General features: G+C 45.6%; 1 protein-coding gene across 1 annotated transcript in view; it reads right to left on the reverse strand.

The window, feature by feature from the left end:
* The window catches only part of PDCL3 (phosducin like 3), an 81,936-nt gene that overhangs the window by 19,681 nt on the left and 43,096 nt on the right, over positions 1–19,159 (reverse strand). Inside the window, exons 3-5 of the mRNA XM_085622766.1 lie at positions 17,054–17,144; positions 11,451–11,594; positions 3,626–3,834 (exon numbers count right to left, since the gene is read on the reverse strand). Coding sequence (XP_085478892.1) covers positions 3,626–3,834; positions 11,451–11,594; positions 17,054–17,144 — 444 coding nt within the window. The remainder of the gene's footprint in view (positions 1–3,625; positions 3,835–11,450; positions 11,595–17,053; positions 17,145–19,159) is intronic.

A 19,159-nucleotide genomic window follows, 5' to 3' on the forward strand; every position in this document is an offset into this window, starting at 1 on the left:
TACAATCGGTAACAGAGATGATAAAATCATTTTAGCTTCGAAGAGTATGGTTTTCTCTGCCAAAAGTCTGCCACCAAAAATCTGCAGGCATACGTGAAGATCACAGCTTTTTAGGACGTGCTACTTTGATCACAGTGGATATATAATAAAAGCGGCATACCAACAAATAGTTTTAGCAGTACTTGGACTGCGACTGCTATAGGAAACACAGCAGTTTGCTCACTAGTGTATTGCTCACTGTAGAACAAGACTCATTAGATTGTGATCACAATTACACTCAATTTACCCTGCAAATTCCCTAAAAGCTATTAATCCCAAATGTCCAACCACGTGTTGAATCCTTTGGCAGAGTTACAACCAACATTAGGGGTCTTGAGGCATTTAAGTGCAAGGCTGTCAAAAAAGTTAATAACTTATTCTGAAACAAGTGTTCACTGTTCCTTGTCAAGTTGAAGACAACTCCATGGCATCGCTTTTTGAAGCACCCTCTGGAAGGTTGAAGTTCATTTTGCACCTTAAAAAGTTAGTGGGGGGGAGGAGCCAAGATGGCGATCGGGACGGCAGCGTAGGCTCCCGGCTCCGTGAACCTCCACTTCCCGCACAGATATCCTGCATGATATCCTTCGCCTGCGCTATATGCCCGTGTTGGTGGCTGAGAGCGGCAACCGGTCGTGTGATTCTGAAGTTTCTGGCGGCGGTACCGACGGAGTAATGCCCGCTTGAAGTTTGCGGCCTGTGCGGCCCTGGAACCGGGACCTCGGGTGGACAACATGGCCGGGCGGCAGTTCAACAACAGCGGCCATTGGTGACTGGGTGGAGTCGGAATACCGGAGCGGTGCGAATATTGGCCTGAATTTCGCCGTGGTCACTCCTATCACTGAGCGTAGCTGACTGAGTGCATGCCCGAGGTGGCAATTCCAAGATTCTCCGGTAATTGTCTGAGCCTTCGCCGGTGAGCTGCCCGGACGCTGCCCGTAGCTCGTCCCGAGTTTCGCGGGCTGCACCCGGATTCTCGCAGGCGCTGGTCCGTGGTGGAGGTGACTGTTACCTGTGCCCACACATTGGATACATATTTTTGCCTGCCCCCGGAACCCTATTTCCAGTTGCATGGAACTTGATGCGCCTGTGCCTGGGTCCCGGTCCCAATCCGGAGTGGACCTACCCGGCGGCCATCTTGATAGGATGGAGTCTATCATCCTGTACACTGGGTCTCAGCAAGATTGGGAGTGTGTGACTAAGAGAAGCGTAGCGGAGCGGGCGCCGGGAGCTGTGCTGGGGTACGGTGACCTTCTCGAAGCTCTCGGTGCCCTTCATTTCACCTTGGTTCACGGCGCCTGGGTATTGGGGAGAAAGCTTGATGGTACTGCGTCAGCGTCGGAACAGTTGCGATCTGCCTATCCCCAGGCCCACAGGGACCTGTTACACTTCACACAGGAGGACAGTGTCGTGGCCGCCCCTGTGAATAGGGGAAAGCTGGACACTCCGGACAATGTACTAATGTGTGATCGGCTGGCTGTGGGTCTGGTCTGTTCCGGAGGTTTTGGATCCAAGCAGGGGGTGGTGGCTTTGTCCCACGCGCAGCCTCCGGCGACCCAGGCAATATTCAAACAACAGTCGCCTGCTCTGACTGATTCCGCCTTTCTGGACCTTGTGTGCAGTGCAGATCCTGGGGCAGTACTGGGGAAGATGATCCTCCATAATGCTGACTGTGTTGGTATTCAGAGACGTCCACCCTACATGTGTGTGTCGCTTCCTGGTCTTTTTTGGACGCTCCTCTTCCTTGTAACATTGGACATGGGACTGGGTCGCTGGGTATGCATGGGTGGATTTGCAAAGAGTGGCCAAGGATAAGGCTGATCCTTCAGGGGTTGTCATCTCATAGGCGGGCGGGCACAAGGGTTGCGTGCTCTCACGGCATACCTAATAGTGTGATAGGTGCGCAACGCTCCCCATTTTTCTGTGACATGGTCGCTTTTCTGTTGTTTATTGTTTGCTTCGGGGAGGAACATATTGTGCGGGAGGGAGAAGCCGGGGGCATGTTTTGAAGGCCCTCCTCCAGTTTATTAATACTCTCTCTACTCCCCCGTCTGGTGGGGTTTCCTTTCTTACTTCTTTTTCTCTGTTTCTTCTATATTTCGGGTCTGGTTCCGGGGCGACAGGCACACTGCTGGGGGGGGGGGCCGTACTCATCTGCAGAGGTGCAGGGTGGGGGGCTGGGGGAGGGGATTCTTTAGTTTTTTTACTTTGTTTCTATGGCTTCCTTTTTCTTCTCTTATTCTTCTTTGTCTTTCTTTTCCGGGGTCAGTACGGTAGGTCTCCTTCGCTGTCAATCACTGCTTTTTCATGTGTGCCTCAATTTCCGTGGTGTTTTCTGGGTATTAGGGCGGGGGACTACTGGCGCAAATGGCCGTGATATCCTCCACATCCTGAACCTCCTGTTTCAGCGCCACTGCCTTGATAGATTGCTGTTTAATGTTGACGTTTCCTATTCTGCCTGCCATTTTTTCGCTGCTGGGAAATTGTTTGGCACCTGATCCTTCCATCCCTTATCATAAAATGAAAACCTTTTGTATCCTGGTTTCCTTCCTGGGCTGTTCATTGGCCAAGAGTATACTAGCATGGAGAATCTGCTCCCCGAGGTGCTGCCTGTGATTAAAATCTGCTTTCTGTTACTCTGACTGCTTAGCGGCCGGCCCCGGGGGTTGTAGGCCCATACTTGTCTTTGGTTGAAATGTCAATAAAGGTTTTCAAAAAAAAAAAAAAAGTTAGTGGTGGGTCTAAGCAACATCAAGCATCCAAGCAACAGCTTGTGTAGTGAGGCCAACTGTAAAGCAAGCATCAGTGAGTCACTCGGTGTTTCATGGTACTGATAGAGTAAAATTTGCTGTTGGTCTTCAATTGAGCAGTTTACCACAGAAACAAATACATCGCAGAACTGTGGCTTAGGAACTGTAACGTGGGCTTAAGTCACCAGCCGAATCAGGATTCCACGAAGAGCATTAATTCCTCATGTGATATTTACGTATCAGAAGTAAATCTGGCAGAATTTGCCGCTGGAAAACAGCCAGGAATGTGGGAACCATATGCATTGGTACAGATTTCATCTGTAATTTTAAATTCATCAGGGGACAGCTTGGAATGGTGTGGTAATGCTGCAACCGGCTATTTCTACACCTTGCAGTATCAGTAGCTGCAGGAGCGGTACTACCACATCGGAAAAGTCATGACCCTGGGAATGAGGGCCTAAGACTACTCATCGTTTACAATAATGCGCCTTGCAGATTTTAGTAGCTGGTTGTTTGTACATATTATCACCGACTGTTTCTTTCAATGATACAACCTGATGGTGTCAATAGATGGCTTGAAAAAAGTACACTGGCCAGTCACTAGAGGTCAAAGGCCATGTGATGTTATTTCTTGTAATATGCATGAGGATGAAAGGTTGCTGATACTGGTGAAAAGATGTCACTGCATTGGAACTTGTCCTTATTTTTACATAATACTTCAAGTCTGGGCCTAGTGAAAAAAACAGGGCAACAAACATGGGATTCAGCTCCGAAAATATTAACTGCTCATTACGTTTAGATCCTCTCAGAGAATAAAATGAAAGTAAATACTGACTTACCATCGTATGTCAAATTCATGCCGCCAAACACAAGGGGCCCGATAAACTGTGCTCGGATAGCGCCTTCAAGGTACACGAAGATGGTGGGTAGGTTCCGGTCGGGATAATTGGGAATGCAGGTGGTAGAAATAGCTTTGATGAACTTGACTGCTGGGAACTTTCTTGCCAGTCTGCTCAAGTGCTGGTTTATGAGGGCGCAGAGGGGGATTCTGATGGAACCAAAAATGCAATGGTTAGCACACCACCCAGGTAATATCGAACATGCACATGTACGCAATATTACGAACAGGCTGACAATTGGCTGGTTATCGTGTTACAATTACAAAAATGTGCTTGCTTTGATTCTTATCCATCTATCAGGGGCCATGCTTGCTTCTTCGACCCCCTACCTCAGTAACTGACTCACCAGATGGCATCCCTCCTTCATATATTCTAATCTTTACAAGGAATACACTTGGCTCACCCCAACAGAGCACCCTGAAAGCAGCCGTTCTATCGGACGCTATGACCTGGTACAACCACAAGGCTTGTCCATTATCCCTACTGTAAAAGTCATAGACTGGCAAAGCAGTTTTGTAGGGTTGTGGATAAAGGAGTTTATTAAACAGCTAAGTTGAGCTGAAAGGAAAGGAAATATTTGATAGTGGTTAAGGCTCACTGCTATGTAGACTGCAGTGTGTTTCAATCAAAAATTTCCCACAAAGAATGTCTGGAAGTTAGCTTAGTAGGTGCAGCAACTAAAAGTAGTATTTGGGAATGTCTACAGGTCTACTTTATTTTTTGTCATTTTAAGGTCAATAAAATGAGGTTTGTCTCCACTTAAAAGTTTGGCTTTTATGCGCTCTACTCTCCAATCCAATTGATTCAAAGGTCCCCGGCGTCATCCTTTTAATCACTTCTCCCACCTGATGTCCAAACAAATAGCTTCCCCATAAAGGCAAATCCAGAACCTTTTGCTAAGTTTCTGACCACAACCCTGTCAGCCGGAGGATAAACTATGTGGGTGCAGGGGCACGGAATCCCTATCACCTGGGGCATATTGCTTGGACCAAGGACATCAAACCCCCTGCAGCATTAATCCTTTGGTTGCTAGTGTGCAATACCACAGCATGGACCTGAGAAAGGGGCCACTAAGGCAAACGTTTTAGCTAGGTGTATAAATTATTCAAACTTGTGCTAAGTTTGCATTACTGATAGTGGCTCTACTAAAATAACAAACATCTAGATGAGCACAAAATATAATATTTTGAGACCACACAAAAGGCTCCCATTAAGCTCTCTAATTATATGCAAACACATGCAGAATCCTTAAATCATGACTGGTGATTGTTTACTTTCAAAATAAAATGTGGGCAACTAAATTGCAACCTGAAAAAAACCTGGCCAATTTTTTGCACAAATGTAGATATTAATTCTCTGAGGCATCATTTAATAAAATGTCTGATATATGCCATTAAAAAAATACATTTAGAATGGAGACTCAGTATAAAATCATTAAGGGCAACATTGAAATAAATTAGGGGCCCAATTATTAAAGAAAGGCACATGGAGCACTTGCCAATATATGCCCTTGCATTGGTGCAGACTAACGGCATTCAGGAATTCAAAAGAGTTTACAGAAGAAGGCCTAGAAACTATAATCCCAGCAAACGTTTGTGAATTCAATTTCGCACTGAGCACATATACACATGTATATTTTCTCATGTGAAAATCTGCTGAGTAATTGCGAACTCACTTACCCTACATCTCCTTTATCCACCCCCTCCCTTCCCCGCCCTGGAAAACTTTGACCCCGACCCTTGACAAGAGTTAATTTCCAACTTTTTGTGGTAAAGGAAGAAAGAGATAAATTGGTGAATTGATTGAAAAGAGGAAGAGCAGTTCCTATGGGTTGCTAATTGGGGAGGGGGAGGAAGTGGGGAAGAACAGGTCTTTCTTCGTAATGCCCTCACACACCCCAAGGGATGTCATGCTTCATCATTTGGGCATTTGCCCCTCGTCAGGCCGGCGCTGCAATGCCTGACGGGCTCCCGAAACCGGGGCTCTTTGTCGGGGATCTTTTGAAGAAGCCGTATGGGTGCGTGTGGGTGTGAGGGCAGGGTAGTGCACAAGGAGTGAGATGTTTAAAAAAGGTTTAGGGCCGTCCTACTTGATTTAAGTATTTTATTAATGAGGTAGCTCCAGCCTTAATAAAATTATGTGAAAGCCCTATTTAGGAGTGATGGTCCGTGAGGGCTAGTCAAGTGTGGGTGTGGTCAACATGTTTCGTGCCCCAGCTGCCCCAAAAGGGGTCAATGGCACTTCGTCAGGACCAAAATAGAACGTTTAGGGTGAGTGCACTACCGTTTAGCACTAGTTGCTAGAAACGGTAGGGGGTGATTAATATAGGAACTGGTACTGGGATGAGGATAGACCTGTGGGAGAGGGGAGAAACAACAAAAAAGGGAGGGGAAAAGGAAGCAAAACCAGCGATTAAACCAGCCATCGGCATACAGTGCATGCACTGGACAGTGGTGCGCCTAAGTGAAGTAAAAAGGTACACAGGTGTACTCATAGTGTACTCTTAATATTCGACCAGTGGGTGGTGGGGGGACGGAGTCAATCCGTCGCGATACTTCTAATGACAGAGTGTCAGGGGTAGTGACTATTCCGACGATATCGTGCAGCGTGGACGGACTACAATAGATCTCGAGTGACTAAGTAGAATGACAATTTGTATATTCTAAACAGTCGTGGTCTATAGTGCAGTACTATAAAGTAGTCCTGTGCTGTGCACGTGTGTGTCCATCAATACAGTATCCAAAGACAGAAAGGATATTTTGGAATGATAAAACCGGTAACGTTATGCAACCGTGATACGAAAAAATGACATTTATTAAAAAGATCGTTTTAAGGTCAAGGAAGTCGGAGGTTGATGGTGAACTAACTTACACACTTGTGTGAGAACATGCAACAAACGCGCTAATGTAAAGGACATAATACGCGGGACACGAGGCACAATTAGGTTAAGACTCACCCCTCACGACCTAGTTCCGGACAGACGGGGATGAGAACAGAGCACAATAGTTGCTCCGATTTCTATGGGGAAGCAATCGAGAGGGAAAACAACAAAGGGGAGAAAAACGGGGGAAAAAAGGTGGTCAAAGTTACATTCACATGATAACCAATATGGCGAAAGGGCTTACCGTCGAGATCCAGTCTTACGATCAAGGTACTCACGTAGGTAGACTGGCAACTTGCTGGCGTCCTACCCTCACTCTGGGCCCCGTAAAGAACACTTCCCGGGTGATTCTTATGTAGCGTTATTAAAAGACGTCCCTGAACGTGGTGGCCATATTGGATTGGGCTGTCCTAGCGCTAATGTCATGTGACATCCGGCGAGGTCGGTAGTTCATGGCGGCCATATTAGAACGGGACAATGAAGGAATAGGATTGGAACTACGAAGATTGTATTAAAAAAGAAGGGGGGTCGCGGGAGTGGTCGAGGGGTGAGAGCGATTTAATCTAATTACCGTGTACATGGACACGTGTAGTTTTTTATGACACCTCTGTTAGAAAATATAAAAATATATTTTATGTTCTGTTTATGTGGTCCCTGGGGGTATAGATGATAAAAACCCCTAGGGCGCAACTCAAGATGATTAAAGGAGAGTCAGGCAGGGGATAATGAGGACGAGCCTTCAGGATGACATTGGGGGGGCTTGATTTAGTGATTCAATTCAGCCCAAGGTATGTCATCGTTCAGGCCCCTAATGTGTGACGCAAGCTTGAACACCCAGCATTGTTCCTTCTTAAAGAGGGCTTCTTTTGTGATGACTGGAAAGGCCTCTAAAATAGTCCAATTTAGCTCATTTGGTGTATGATTGTGTATCGCATAGTGAGAACACATCTTGGTGTTAGTTTTTTTGCAACGTACATTGCTTCTGTGTTCGGTTAGTCTTGTCTTTACTGGGCGTGTGGTCATCCCAATGTATTGCAACGAACAGGGGCATGTGATAAGGTAAATACAATTGCGTGTGTTGCAATTTGTGTGTTTTTTCTGGGTCCAAATCCAGTTGGTAGTTAGTTGGACTGTTTTGCTTGCTCGGGTCAGTGGGTAAGCCACACATTGGCCACAGGGGTAATGCCCGCTGACCGGAGGTAAGTTCCACAAGGTAGTAGAGACTGTAGGGGCCGGTGGTTTTGGTCTGGTGTTAATTAGGAGATCCTTGATGTTGGCTGTGCGTTTGAATGCAAATCTTGGTTTACTTAGAGACAGATCACCCGAGTCTAGTATTCGCCAGTGTTTGTTAATGACCCTTTTTAACATATTTGACTCTGAGGTGAAAGTGGTCACACATGTAATGAGGTCTGATTCTGGTTTTGTCTGTGATTCGAGAAGAGTTGACCTGTTGGTATTGCGTGCTCGTTTTTGTGCATTATTGATGATGCGAGCAGGATATTGTCTCAGAGTTAGATTCCTACTAAGTTCAGATGCTTGCTTTTTGTAGTCATCTATCTTGCTACAGTTCCTACGGATGCGTAAGAACTGCCCATAGGGGAGATTGTCTTTTAGTGCCTTGGGGTGAAAACTATTGTATAGTAAAGGACAATGGCTGTCGGTAGGTTTCTTGTAAGTTATCGTCTCCAAGGTACCCATATTTTTAATGATCGTCAGATCAAGGAATGGTAGTTCCTGTTCAGAATAGGTTGCAGTGAATTTTAGGAAAGGGTTAAGATCATTCATCCATGACAGGAAGTTCGGGATAATATCCATGCCGCCTTTCCAAAAAATTAAAATGTCATCAATGTAACGTCTCCAAAGGAGAACGTTAATCAAGAACGGATTGGTGTCCGTGAGCACATGCTTGCCCTCAAAGTCTGACATATAGAGACATGCCAGGCTCGGGGCGAAGGTGCTGCCCATCGAAGTTCCTTGGGTCTGATGGAACAGTTGATCCTCAAATAGAAAGAAATTCTCAGTAAGAGCAATATTGGCACATTCCATAATGAAGCTCACTGGGGTTGGTGAGTCCCAGTTAGTATTGAGCAGGATCGTCTCCACCACCTCAAGAGTATTAAGCGGAGGGATATTGGTGTAAAGGGCCTCCACATCCAGAGTAAGAAGTACATCTGGATGTGGGCCCTCCAGGTTAGTAAGTTCAATCAGTTTTAGAACATCTCTGGTGTCTTGGAGAAATGTTGGGGTGGTTTGAACTAATGGGCGGAAAAAATGATCGCAAAATTTGGATAGAGGTTCCAAGAGGGACCCTATGCCAGACACAATGGGTCTCCCGGGAGGTGGGGAGACCCCTTTGTGAATCTTTGGCAGTGTATAAAAATAGGGTAATCTTGGGTTGGTGTTCACTAAAAAGTCTGCTTCGTTTTTTGAAATCCATCCTTGGTTGAGTGCCGCTGTGACCATGGAGTTAATTTTGGTGGAGAGGCGTGGTGTAGGATCTGTAGTGAGTGGTGTATAGTAGTTAGTATTTTGTAGTTGGCGTAGACATTCCGTCCGGTAGTCTGTGCTGGCCATAATAACTATAGCACCACCTTTGTCTGCTTCCTTGATAGTTATGGAGGCGTCATTAGCTAAGGTTTTGATGGCTAATGTCTCAGCCTGAGTAACGTTGGAAAACTTCGGAGTTTGACGTTTTTCAGAAATTTCTTTGAGTACTGCTTTCTCAAAGGTCAAGACTTCTGGAGGTACCATACTCGAGGTGGGGGTAAAGGTCGAAGGTTTTCGTAGACCGGTATCCGTTGGAGGTAGGTTAGGTTGGTTGCCAAAGTAGGCCTTGAGGCGGATTTTCCTGAAGAGATTTTGAACTTCAAGGTTAGTGCGAAAGAAATCCACTTTGGGGGTTGGTACAAATCCTAGGCCCCTTTTCAGGACGTTAATTTCTGTGTTAGTAAGAGAATGGTCTGACAAATTGACGATTAGTTTCTCTTCTCCTGGTGGCTCCGCAATTCCATGTGTGGTGGTGGTTGCTGAGCCTGATCCTGCCATTGTACTTGTTTTTGTTGGTTCTGTCCGCCTCTTCTTCTTCTGCCTCGCCCCTTGCCCCAGCCTCTGCCTTAAAAAGGTTGTGGTTGGTAGGGAGGAAACAGGGGTGGTGGTCCTTGTGGATATTGCCACATCGGTGGTCCATGGAATGGAATAGGTCCCTGATAAGGGGATGGTCCTTGGAAGGGCCCAGGTCCTTGGTAAGATTGTTGACCATATCCGTACATGGTATTGGTCGGTCTTCTGGGTTGTTGGTTCTGATAGTAAGGACCTTGCGCCTCGGAACTGGAGTTACTTCCTGAGGAGTTTGTGCGACGGCGAGAGTTAGTACTTTCGTCGGATAGGTAATCATCTCCAGAAGGCACAAAATCATCTTTTAGATAGGGGTATACCTTTTCTTTGCTGAACCGCGTGATGTCCTTTTGAAGTTTCGTAACTTTTTGTCTCATCAGATAGTCTTTATTGTCATTGATCTCTTTAGTGATCTCCTCCCCCTCCCCAATCAGCAACCCATAGGAACTGCTCTTCCTCTTTTCAATATTCCATTGGTGCCTTCTGAGCAGGACCTCAATCAAAACTAGGCTCCTTGTCCCTCCCTGATTAAAAAAAATAAATTGGTGAATACCCTTAAAGATGCAAGTTGGTGGCTGTGCACGGACTAAAAAGTTATTCTAGGTCTGGAAGTACCGCTTCCTGACTACTTCTAGCTCCTGTTTGTAGATTTGCAGAAATGTGACAAAATCAGAGCCATGCCAGAATCCAAACCTTGATATAAAATAAGCCCTGCCATAATCGAACAAGTTACTTACCTTCTGTAAAACCTTATCTTGTAGAGACTCTATTTAGCAGCAGATTCCTTACCTTAGAATTATACCAGGTGTAAAACTAGGTCCGGAACCTTTCCGAGTAGAACATCTACGCACCGGTAGGTGGTGGCGATCTTCTCCAAGTTATCCACGCCGGAGGTTACGCACAGTGCCTATACAGGCACCACCCCACCGTGTCTACATCAGTTACTTTTCGTGAACTCTCTGCACCAGTAGGGTAGAGTTACAAAGGTTGCTGATGCACCAGTGTACAGACATTAAGGACCTCATAAGGGTTACCCTATATGGAGAAATCTGTTTGCAGAGTGGGGAGGATGGCAAGGTCGGTAAGGAATCTGCAGCTAGACAGAGTCTCTATCAGATAGGGCGTAACTTGTTCATCTGATCGAGACTTCTAGCCATAGATTCATTACCTTAGAATAGATATCCAAGCAATACCTTCCTGGAGGTGGGTCTGTTAACAAAATGTAGAGCAGGAAGTCTTAGAGGACTGAAGGGGCAAAATACCCGTCACGTCAGATCTGACTGTCCAGGCAATAGTGTTTGATAAACATGTGCAGAGACGCCCATGCTGCAACCTGACAGATGTCCAGGACAGGGAATGTGTGAGCTAATGCAGTGATCTTTGCCTTGGCTCTGGTGGAATGAGCATGGAAGCCTTCAGGGCTTCTTGGCTAATTTATAGCGGATTTTAATACAGAGCAGTAGCCATTGTAAGATGGTCCTTTTATTTATATAAAAATATGCAATACAAATCAGATAATTATGCGTGCCATATGAATAAAAAATATATTGAAGACGGCTGCAGATAAGATAAATTCATGAGTGACAAATAAAAAAAAGATTTCAATTCATAACAATGTCAGAAAAGCAATCTATTCTAATCCACAATTGATAGTATCATAAATAGTCAAAATCAAGGGCCAATTAAGCTGCACACATTGTTTTTAAACTGAGAGGTTTCCCAGTGACAAACAACGTAAAATAAAAAAATTTACTTTGGAGGCTTGCTTACCCTTGTTTGTAAAGATGTAAAATAACCCACAGTCCTTCGCCAGCTTTCGTCACCTCTTGAATGTAGTCCTGGCCAGAAATCTCCATAATGTCTCCAAATTTGTTCTTTACCTGTAATGCCTGAAATTCTGCCATCCTCTGTTGTCTGTTTAAAAGTAATTCACAAATGCATCAAGTTAAAATAAATGATGTGCACAGGCCAGAAATTCCATATGGGCAAGCAGCCAATGACATAACCATTCCATATAATGATATTTTTCTGATATTTGGAATTGTACTGGTCAGTGAGGGTTCTGATTTAAGTAAAGACACTCTCTGAGCGCTACAAAGGCTGCCTTAATGTTATATGCTCCTTTACTGATGGTTAGAGCAATGTACTCTCTAGAAAATGTAGTGATTTGAACCTTGTACAAAGTTAAGATGGGTTTTCCCAAAATAATCAGACATGCAACATTACAATAATTCTGCCTTAACATCACTATCTATACCTAGAAATTCAATAAATCGTAATGTGGGCAAATAAATGTAATGTGAAAATGTCACAAATGGATTAGAACATGAATCATTTTCATTGAGACAGAAATGTCTCAAATCATTCAGATGCCTTGCCTTAGCTTCAGATGTAGCACATCAGTCGTTCTAGCGACAAGCAAAACAATTAGACAAAGGAGTTACGCATGGCAAACTAAAAATATTTGTCGCATTGTTCAAGTAAAGGCTGTGCACTAGCCAGTAATACTGCTGCTCATGAAAAAGAAAATAGTAAAGTCTGCAAATTGCTGCAGGATTGCAAGTAATTCTGAATCTACCAATGCAGATTTGAAATACTGTTCCAGAGAGAGGCCACTTGGACTGGTAGTCCCCAACACCCCTTTCTGGCTTGTGATGTGTGTGTCAATAGCAATCACTGGTGTGTACCATTTTTTGTTGGAATTTATATTTGCAACTTCTCATTTAAGAAGGCTCTGCTTTTTCCACAAAAGGATTTATTAGAGAAAGAAAAAAAACCTCGAACGCCACTCTCAGACAAACAGGCAGGCAATGTTGTTTTCTAAGAACTGGAGTGATATGGTCATCTTAGGACCTGGGCTGCTGCACAGTTTATTATGCAAGTTATTAAATGTATGTTTTGGGAAGGCCAAGATCCATTAGTCCCCATAGTCTAGTTGTGATTGCTTAGATCTTAAACAGCCTCAAAACTGTAAGAAGTGCAATATAGAGAAATAACCTTTTTAGCGATTGGAAGTGAAACCAATCCTGCTTTCATAACATTATTTGTGGAATTATCGAGAGCTCTCAGTCAAGGAGCAAACCCAGATTTTTCGACATCTTTGACGAGGAGGGCTTGGGCCTACCTCCCTTGAAAAGAAGTTTCACAGGTCCAAGTTGGCATTCTCACCCCTGAGCACAACACTCATCTTCGACAGATTTATTTGTAGGAGATTCCAATGAATCTAGTGTTTGATAGCAATGGTGCAGTTAGGCGATGTGTGCTTGTTGTAGCAGCTGTGAGACTGACAAGTAGAATAATCTGCATCTTATCCTTATGGTTGTAACAGGCCATGCCAAATGTACCACAGTGGTGGGCTGAAACATATGATAAAACAAGCATTGGCATAGCCAATAGGTCTCGCCTTTGGGACCTTATAAGTGTTTAGCCATGCAATAGTTGCATAACTAAATGCTTATAAGGTCCCAAAAGCGAGACCTATTGGCTATGCAAAGCGGCTGCGAAAGTGAAAGTAATCGCGGTAAAGCGCAGCGCGCGCGCCCGCGCACATGCACTGTAGGTCTAGGCTGGCCTGGTAGCACTTTTTGGAGCCCTCTCAATAAGTCTCGCCAGACCAGCGCATGCGATGGGTCAGGCGAGACCTAAAAAGGAGAATGTGCCAAGACCGGAGGGTCCCTTCATCTGAGGGACAAGGTGGATGTATTGGAGGGAGGAGCACAAACCCTTTACTGACTATTCGAGAGGTGGTTTAAAAGTCCAACCTAAGACTACCCCTGAACATTGGCATGTGGCAGACAGTAAACTACTGTGGTTGGTGGTGTCAAAAGCAGCCAAAAGGTGCAAAACGATAAAGGTTCTAATACATTCCTGCCTGTCATGACACAAATGTCCTCTACTGTACCTGCCACAATAGACTACGTAATCCAACCAAGCCAGAATACTGCCTGGTGGGAGTAATTACTGGCCGGAATGCCTTCTGGTGGGAAGTAATTACTTGCTACAAAATCTTGTACCTGTGGAACAATCACTTTTTTCACAAGTTTAGCCAGACTGCTGGTAATTCAATGCAACAATAATTCTCAAATCGACAGATTTAGCAATGTTTTTTCAACAGCGAGTTTCACTTAAATGTTTCAAAGGAAGTAAGGAATGCAGTTTTCCTGAAGGGAGTAATTGATATAAAGTGTCAACTCATTTGAGACTAAATTTAATCTAAGGCATTAAAAATATATTTTGGGGGGCAGTGGATCATTAGGCGAGAAAGGTGTTTTACTAGGATGAACCTTGGCAGAGGTAAGTGATGTAAACTGCTAGAGTACAGTTAAGCTTGGATAAGCGTGTGATGCAAGGGATCTTTTGATAAGCTATCCACTTAATTTGCTCTTGTGGTAAAACAAAAAAAGTTTTTTGATTAGCTAATCACATCTATATATTTTTATGTGTATTGTAGCCTACAGACACTGTCCTCAATGGCATGTTTTGTGCACCAATTTCTCTATAATGCTCTTTTACATACTTTCTCACAGCAGCTCATACTAGTGCATCCAATTAGCAGTTTTAGAAATTGGAAAATCTGTGTATTTTTAGTGAGATGGTGCTTACTAAAAGAGAAAGGTTTGAAGGGCAGATTGTGCAATAGACGTAAGCAAGGAAAGCTAGAGGGAAGGTAGAATTTTTGTTCATTTAACATTACTGCTGGTATGTTTTTGTTTTTTATGTTGGCGCTCATTTTCCACAAGCAGCACTGCCCAGCACATTTTCTACAAACGTGAAGGGGAAATGTTATTGACATTGTAGCCCTGCCTAGTGAAAAGCACACACGAGTTACCCGTTCTTTTCGATGCTTCAGATTACAATCCTTCCACACAGAAATAGTAAGCAAATCAGTCCAGGTGGCATAACAATAGCAAGCCAGCGACTGGTCATCAAATACTTAAATGCCATCATACTCCAATCTCCCTCCTGAACATGGAGGTGAAACTTCTAGCTAAAACTTTGGCCAATAGACTGATAAAACGCATGCCAGATCTGGTCCATCCCAACCAAGCGGGCTTTATGCCCAATCGCGCCACACACCACAATAGTAGTAGCATATTCAATGCTTTGACAGACCGCTTGGGGAGGCCAGCGGCCGTGCTCCTAGCAGACATAGATAAAGCATTTGATTCAGTCAGGTGGGAGTATCTGTTCGTCCTTCTTAAGCATTTGAACTTGGGCCCCAGATTGATTTCCTATGTCTGCATGTTGTATACCGACTTGTCCGCCATAGTTTGTGTCACGGGTGCAGTCGCAGATCCCTTCCCAATCCTCAAGGGTACACGGCAGGGGAGTCCATTGTCCCCACTGTTGTTAGTACTGGCTATGGAGCCTTTGGCTGCATGGGTCAGGGTAGATGCCCAAGTGCGAGTCTTCAAATGTACTGCAGAGCTGTCCGATAGGATAGCCCTCAATGCAGATGACGTCTTATTCTTCCTCAAAGGTCCAGAAGCCTTAGGATCCTGCAACTTGCAAATAATGCAAATCTTTGACAAGACCTCTGGGTTGTACATAAATGCTGAGAAAACTGTTGTGTTCCTTGTTGGGGTGCTGGCGCCATGTAGTGGGTGTTGCAGCTGACACTAGCCACCGGGAGGTTCAAATAGAGTCAAGGAGGCAGTGAAGGCCTGGTGCTTGTTGCCGCTGTCCTTATTGGGTAGATCTGCAATTTCCAGAATGGTCCCCCTGCCTCGATTGCTAAACAAGCTCCATAATTACTCCTACGCTATACCTCAGACATGGTTTCAACAGGTCGATGTGGTCCAGGGAAGGGGGGGGGGGGGTGTTACTTTAGGAGGGGGGGGGAGCGGCACGTATTGCTCTTCGGACATGCTTCCAGTCCACATACTGTGGAGGCTTTGCCGCTGCTGATGTATGTTCATACTATGCTGCTTCCCATGTCCTGATTATAAATGACTGGTGGTATGCCCCCCCCTCCCCCCTTCAGTGGGACCCGGTGTATGGGCTGTCAGATGGACGCTGGGCAATGCCTCCCTGCTAGACTACCTACATAGCGAGAAGACGGTAAGGTTCCTTCCCTCTGCAACACAAGTAGTCATAGACACATGGAGACACTCCCTTCGGCGGTTGGGGTGGTGGGGGAGATTGAGAGAGTGGACGCCTCTGTGGCAGGGCACTGTCCTACAGCAAGTGGCTCGGTTGGGTGGCTTCCAGAAATAGGATATCATAAGAATATCATTGCTAGGAGATGTTAAGCAGGGTACTGTCTTAAAATCATTCCAGGAGATGCTAAGGGACCGTCAGCTACACCGTAGACAATTTTACCAATATTTGCAATTCCGCCACACAATATCCCCTTATCTCCAGGATCTCCAAGAGCTACCAGAGTTTAGTCCATTAGAGGGCAAGCTCCTTCTGGGAGACTTTGGTAAGCACCAGATCAAGAAAATATATCAGTCCCCGATCACGAATAGCTCCAACACACTACCTGCACTAAGGCCGGCATGGGAGGCCGACTGATACTTTGGATGATGATGGTTAGATGGAGGCTCTTGGAGCTTCCCCTGTGGTGGCTAGATCAGCCCACCTCAGTTTGATAAAACTAAAATACCTACAGAGAGTCTACTACACAAGGCATTGCCTCTGGCGCATGGGTATGATTGGCTCCCCCATTTGCCTCCACTGTAGGGCAGATGATGGTACCTTTCTCCACACAGTGTGGAGGTGCATGGCATTGCTTTTGGTGGGGTGATGTCCTGCTTTGGAAAGATCCTACCCTGGGTTATTCCTCTTGATCCTAAGCTGATCCACCTCAACAGTACAGAGGGAATCCGGGGAATAGATATAAAAGGCAGTTGTTCCTGGGGCTCACGTTGGTGAAAAGAGACATAGCTAGAATGTGGAAAGCGGACACACCTCCATCCGTCGGGCCTGGAAAAAAGGGGATGGACTATACTATGGGTCTCGAGGGATCAGTGTTTCGGACAAGGGGATGTCCCCAAAAACAGCCAAACATTTGGCAGAGATGGGCCGACTACAGGGGTATAGTTCTGGCTCGAGTTCACTCTATCGACTCCCTGCTTGATGCTGAAATACAGAATTATAGCACCATTGCACGAGAGATTGAGGTGTGTGTCTAATATTGTATGCGATCAAGGGACTTACAAGTGGCATGTGGGAGGGATGTTTGGGACAGACTGTTCAAGTTTCAGTGTTGCATTTGTTCACTGGGTTTTTATTACAATCTCCTGTATATGTTTGTGGGCCGTTCCGGCCTTGATTTATTGCTAAAATCTAATAACATTTGTCATGATAAAAAAATAAGGCATCATACTACTTAGAAAACTGAGATGGACCTAAGAAAAAGTTGTTCCAACCTGTAAAGTTCTATGGCTCGCTCATCTTCCTCGCCAAACTCATCTTCATTCTCATCCAGCTCCTCCAACGTCATGTCCTCATAGGTTTTCACTACAATGTATTACAACACAGCAAATTAGCAAACAGTCCTTAGCTTTTTATTTTAAAAAAGAAGGCGAAAACTGGCTGCACAGTTATTTAAAAGCGTTGGCTTTCTATCTGACTGAACTGATGACAAAGACAGGCATTAGCACAGCCAATAGGTCTCACGTACGCAAGAGCGATTTTCTTTGCCAATGTGTTTTAACCATGTTGCACACCAGCATAGCATAGCTGCTGATCAGCATGGCTAAAGTTGGTTACGTGGAGGAGAGTGGAATGGCGAAGACTGGAGTAGAGTGGACTCTCGTAGAGTGTTGGCATAGATTGCAGTGGCGTAAAGTGTGTCAGCGAATTCAGCAGCTTGAGATGCAGAGTCGTAGAATGCAGTGGCGTAGATTAGAGTGTTGCATAGTAGAGTGCTGGGGTAAAGAGTAGCGTTACAACAAACAAATGATGGACGGAATGCTGACAATGCATACATTCTCCCCCAGTCAAGAGATCTGGGTAAATCCATCGTTCTTTTGCCCACTACACCACCCCAGTTTAGACATGGCCATATGCAAATCAGTCTTGACCCTGTGCCTCATGGGAACAGTCCAGCCCGAACTGCCAAGCCATGTCTTCCCTGGACCGGAATCAAGCATCCTAGGACCGGTTTCTGGCTATCAGCCGTCATCAGCCAGGATAGCTTGACTCCAGTGGCGTAGTGAGCACGGGTCCCACGTCTGGGAATACCCATCCCACTTAGGGCGAAAAGCGTTACAACAAACAAATGATGGACGGAATGCTGACAATGCATACATTCTCCCCCAGTCAAGAGATCTGGGTTGAATCCATAGTTCTTTTGCCCACTACACCACCCCAGTTTAGACATGGCCATATGCAAATCAGTCTTGACCCTGTGCCTCATGGGAACAGTCCAGCCCGAACTGCCAAGCCATGTCTTCCCTGGACCGGAATCAAGCATCCTAGGACCGGTTTCTGGCTATCAGCCGTCATCAGCCAGGATAGCTTGACTCCAGTGGCGTAGTGAGCACGGGTCCCACGTCTGGGAATGCCCATCCCACTTGGGCATTCCCAGACGTGGGACCCGTGCTCACTACGCCACTGGAGTCAAGCTATCCTGGCTGATGACGGCTGATAGCCAGAAACCGGTCCTAGGATGCTTGATTCCGGTCCAGGGAAGACATGGCTTGGCAGTTCGGGCTGGACTGTTCCCATGAGGCACAGGGTCAAGACTGATTTGCATATGGCCATGTCTAAACTGGGGTGGTGTAGTGGGCAAAAGAACGATGGATTCAACCCAGATCTCTTGACTGGGGGAGAATGTATGCATTGTCAGCATTCCGTCCATCATTTGTTTGTTGTAACGCTTTTCGCCCTAAGTGGGATGGGTATTCCCAGACGTGGGACCCGTGCTCACTACGCCACTGGAGTCAAGCTATCCTGGCTGATGATGGCTGATAGCCAGAAACCGGTCCTAGGATGCTTGATTCCGGTCCAGGGAAGACCTGGCTTGGCAGTTCGGGCTGGACTGTTCCCATGAGGCACAGGGTCAAGACTGATTTGCATATGGCCATGTCTAAACTGGGGTGGTGTAGTGGGCAAAAGAACGATGGATTCAACCCAGATCTCTTGACTGGGGGAGAATGTCTGCATTGTCAGCATTCCGTCCATCATTTGTTTGTTGTAACGCTTTTCGCCCTAAGTGGGATGGGTATTCCCAGACGTGGGACCCGTGCTCACTACGCCACTGGAGTCAAGCTATCCTGGCTGATGACGGCTGATAGCCAGAAACCGGTCCTAGGATGCTTGATTCCGGTCCAGGGAAGACATGGCTTGGCAGTTCGGGCGGGACTGTTCCCATGAGGCACAGGGTCAAGACTGATTTGCATATGGCCATGTCTAAACTGGGGTGGTGTAGTGGGCAAAAGAACGATGGATTTAACCCAGATCTCTTGACTGGAGGAGAATGTCTGCATTGTCAGCATTCCGTCCATCATTTGTTTGTTGTAACGCTTTTC

The sequence above is a fragment of the Triturus cristatus genome, chromosome 8 (assembly GCF_964204655.1).
Source record: "Triturus cristatus chromosome 8, aTriCri1.1, whole genome shotgun sequence".
Classification (NCBI taxonomy): Eukaryota; Metazoa; Chordata; class Amphibia; order Caudata; family Salamandridae; genus Triturus; species Triturus cristatus.